This window comes from Dichomitus squalens (genome assembly GCF_000275845.1).
Source record: "Dichomitus squalens LYAD-421 SS1 unplaced genomic scaffold DICSQscaffold_200, whole genome shotgun sequence".
Taxonomy (NCBI): Eukaryota; Fungi; Basidiomycota; class Agaricomycetes; order Polyporales; family Polyporaceae; genus Dichomitus; species Dichomitus squalens.
In genome coordinates this window covers 1-3,676 of record NW_006767082.1, presented here as the reverse complement: position 1 = coordinate 3,676, position 3,676 = coordinate 1, and the positions used below count along the sequence as shown (strand labels likewise).

At 54.5% G+C, this 3,676-nt stretch overlaps 3 protein-coding genes across 3 annotated transcripts; all 3 read right to left on the bottom strand.

Moving 5' to 3' along the window:
* Positions 1-167: 167 nt before the first annotated feature.
* On the bottom strand, positions 168-711 carry DICSQDRAFT_130587 (uncharacterized protein; the record flags this gene model as incomplete). The annotated part of the gene is made up of 2 exons (XM_007371711.1): positions 168-399; positions 515-711. 2 exons carry the CDS (start codon positions 709-711, stop codon positions 168-170), a joined length of 429 nt encoding a protein of 142 aa, XP_007371773.1.
* A 192-nt stretch (positions 712-903) lies between these two features.
* On the bottom strand, positions 904-1,230 carry DICSQDRAFT_13102 (uncharacterized protein; the record flags this gene model as incomplete). Its single annotated transcript, XM_007371710.1, has 1 exon — positions 904-1,230. A coding segment is annotated over one exon (327 nt), but the record flags the coding sequence as incomplete, so codon positions are not given.
* An 876-nt stretch (positions 1,231-2,106) lies between these two features.
* On the bottom strand, positions 2,107-2,391 carry DICSQDRAFT_40481 (uncharacterized protein; the record flags this gene model as incomplete). The annotated part of the gene is made up of 1 exon (XM_007371709.1): positions 2,107-2,391. A coding segment is annotated over one exon (285 nt), but the record flags the coding sequence as incomplete, so codon positions are not given.
* Between the last annotated feature and the right edge of the window lie 1,285 nt (positions 2,392-3,676).

Below are 3,676 nucleotides of genomic sequence, written 5' to 3'. Positions count from 1 at the left end.
CGTCATCTGGAACGTCTCCAAGTAAGTGGATGTGGCACTATGAGGTCGATAGAGTATTGACGACGCACTATGAACAGGTTGTTCGGCTGCTTTGCCTTTGCGTCCTCCCCTCTTACGGTACCGCCACTTTTTGTTGGCCGCCTTACCAACCGGCTGCTTACCCTTATTCACAGGGTTTCCGACACGTCCGGCGAGAGGAACGGATTGGACAGGGGGACGAACGTACATCGGTCTCCCGGACCAATTTCCTCCGCCGAAACCCCCGCGTCCGCCCCCTCGCCCTCCGCGATATCCCCCACGTCCTCCCGCACGCCATCCTCCGTATCGTCCTCCGCCTCCAAGGTCCGAGGCGACCGGGTTTCCGCCACGAGCCTTCTGCGCGAACTGCAAGATCTGGTCCTGCGTGCCCGATCGGTAGTTGAGGAACGCGTTAAAGGCATCGGTACTCATCAATACGCTATGGCCCGACGAGGTGGACGGAGGCGGGGCTGACTGAGCGGGTTGGAAGACTGACGCAACGAGTTGAGCGAACTCGCGCGGTCCAGGTGCGTAGGTCTGTCGCTTTTTGTAGACATCGTAGTAGCCTTCCGGCGGGTTGCCGGGATAGGTCTCGCGAGTGGGTTGGACTAGCCAGGCGGTGAATGCGTCCGCGTAGGTCTGCCACTTGACCCCGTCGTCGGCGGTGTATTGGTTGTGTGCGCGTTGGGACATAGTGGAATGGATGCGAGGAGAGTGAGGAGGTTGGCTGGTTGGGTATGCCATTTCTCGCTCACTCGCCCCTGTACTTATAGCATAGGAATAATCTGATACTGTGCCACCCGATAACTCGGTGAGTGGCACATACAAAGACTTCGCTTCGACTTGGCGCAGCGTGTGTTCAGTGCGTGCAATGTCTCCTTTGTCTAACTGACGGATATTTGAAATACCCATAGCCTCGAAATATTCCGTTAGTGCCTGCAGGTGCCGAACGTCTGCGTACGGTGCCCAGGTGACGTCCCCCGTCGACCATTGCACCTCAAACTCCGCGTCCGCGCCCTTTCCAAGGTGAGACAGAATGCGATCCACCGCCCATTCCCGTGGTTGTTCACCAAATCCGGGTAGCTGATGGAACTGTCGTCCAGGAAATCGCCTGTCGTCATTAGGGAAATGCGGCCGAAGGAGGGACGCATGGAACGCGTTATTAATTCCACGCGCCCTCAGCTCCTCGGAAAGTTCCAGTTGGTACGTCGCGCCCTCCGTGATCACCTTGCTAATCCGGAACGGTCCTAGGTACTTCGGTACGAGCTTCCGGGCACGCCCCTTTGGTAAGTTCAGGTTTTTCGTGGAAACATAGACTAGATCGCCCTCCGAAAATCCGGCCGGCCGACGGTGCTTATTGGCTTGCACCGTCTGTTCAACTCGCTTCGCGATGATCGCATCGTGAGCCGCCATGATCGCCTCCTTCATACGCTGCGCGAACTGACGAACCCCCGGATATTCAGATTCACTTGACCATACCAGACTACGCGGCATCTGCCCGTAGTTAAGGTAGAACGGCGAAAAACCGGTCGTATCCGAACGCGCTGTGTTCATGGCGAGTTCTACCGCCGGTAACCTCCTGACCCAATCTTTTTGATCAGGACTAACACACTGACGAAGCATCTGTGTCATAGTACGATTTGCCCGTTCCGTGGCACCATCAGTCTGCGGATGGTAGGACGATGACAACCGTAGTTCAGTCCCTAGCAGCTCATGTAAGCGTCTCCAAAATATGCTAGTGAACAAGGTATCACGATCACTAATAATCCTCTCAGGCAAACCATGCAGTTTGTACACATGCTCGAACACTACTTCCGCCACTTCCACAGCGCCGTACGTCTGTTTTGTAGGGACAAGATGCACCATTGATGTAAGCTGATCAATGATAACACAGATCATGTCGAATTCACCGTGTCGGTTCTCCGACGCAGGGAGCGGTCCTACGAAATCAATTCCAATATATTGCCAAGGTCGCCTAGGTACTGGTAGTGGGCGTAATAGTCCCATAGGGCGTGCAGTTGCTGATTTAGTCGTCGCACATACTCCACAGGTCTGACAGTACACCTTCGCATCCGAGACGATCTCTGGCCACCACAATTCGGCTCGTAAGTAATCCAAAGTCTTCTTGGATCCGAGATGGGCTAACAGTGAATGCGCATGTTTCAACAAGATTTCCCGGAGCTTACGCGATCCTACACGAATATCTGGTACGCACAGCAGGTGTGAACCTTCTTCCCGCTTATACAGCAGTCCATCTACATACTGAAAGTGCTGAAACTCGTCCGGCTTCGCGACAATCTTCCTGAAGTATGGGTCTTCCACGTACCGTCCACGAATACAACCCGGAAGCTCCATCCCGAGCTCACTCGCACTGGACACTACGGTGTCCCCAACTCGCGTGCCATCCAAATTGGAACCCGAACGAAGATCTTCGACTTCGTCAGTGTCTACCGCCTTTGGTACGCCATTTGGAGTAACCCTCTTGGCCTTTACTGACTTCGTCGGAACGTCATCCCTAGTTCCAGTCGAATTCAACGAAGACGTTGCTTGGTTGGTAGGGCTAGCGGTCGTGTCGTAGTCCTCATCCTCAGGGCCCTCAGGCGCGTCCTCAACTGATGTCCGTCGCGATCTACGTCGTGTCTCATCGTACGCCCCGTCCGCCTTAGGATGTGCGGCAATCCGCGCTGACCTTCTTGGCAGGAAGTCGATTACCGCGGCCGCTCCCGTATATACCGGTCGTAGGACTTCAAGACCCTGAGCCATGATGGGGATTCCTGCCCCATCATCTCCGACGTATTCCGAACTCGCTCGTTCAATTCCCAGCGGCTCATCACTGTACATACGGGACAGCGCGTCCGCGAGTACGTTCGTTTCGCCAGGAATGTAATGTATAGTGAAGCTGAACTCATTCAATACATCCAGCCACCTATGTTGCCTCGGGGACAAATTCTTTTGCCCCATGAGAAATTCCAGGGCTTTGTGGTCGGTGCAAATACGAAACCTCGTGCCGTAAAGAAGAGGCCGGAATCGCTTCAAGGATTCGACTATCGCAAGTAGCTCTTGTTCGTGTACGGGATAATTTTGTTGCGCGGAGTTGAATTTTCCTGACCAGAAGGTAATCACCTTCGCTGTCGCTAGGTCATTGCCTTGGCTAACATATCCGTGTCACGGACGTTGGACAGATGCCCCTTTTTGCCGCCCATTCCCTTTCCTTTGACGCCCACCTTCCATTTCCGGACCGTTTCCTTTCCTAGCTCATCCCAGTTTGGACACTGTAGATACGTTCCCGTGATCGCCATGCCCTTGCCTTTTCTTTCTCGCCCTTTGTTCCCCCTTTGTCATCTTCACTGCCTCGCTCTCGCGCCTTGTCCTTGGTTGCTAAGCAGCCCCTCTAGTATATAAGGACCCCCCTAGGCGCTCCCTAGTCCCCATCTCGACCTCTTGGTCATTGGGACTAGGTGAGTGACCATAGCGTTGTATCTCTCTTCGATTGCTAATGTATAACTTGGTCATTGGGACTAGTCTGTCGCTGCTTGCGTGAAGGCTAGCTTTCGTCGGTCTCGTGCCTTCGTGCCGACCGCCGCTCTGCCCCGTCGAGTTTTCNGATACGTTTATCCCTCTCTCCCTCGCTTTTCCCCCTTCGGCTCCTCGCCGCTCG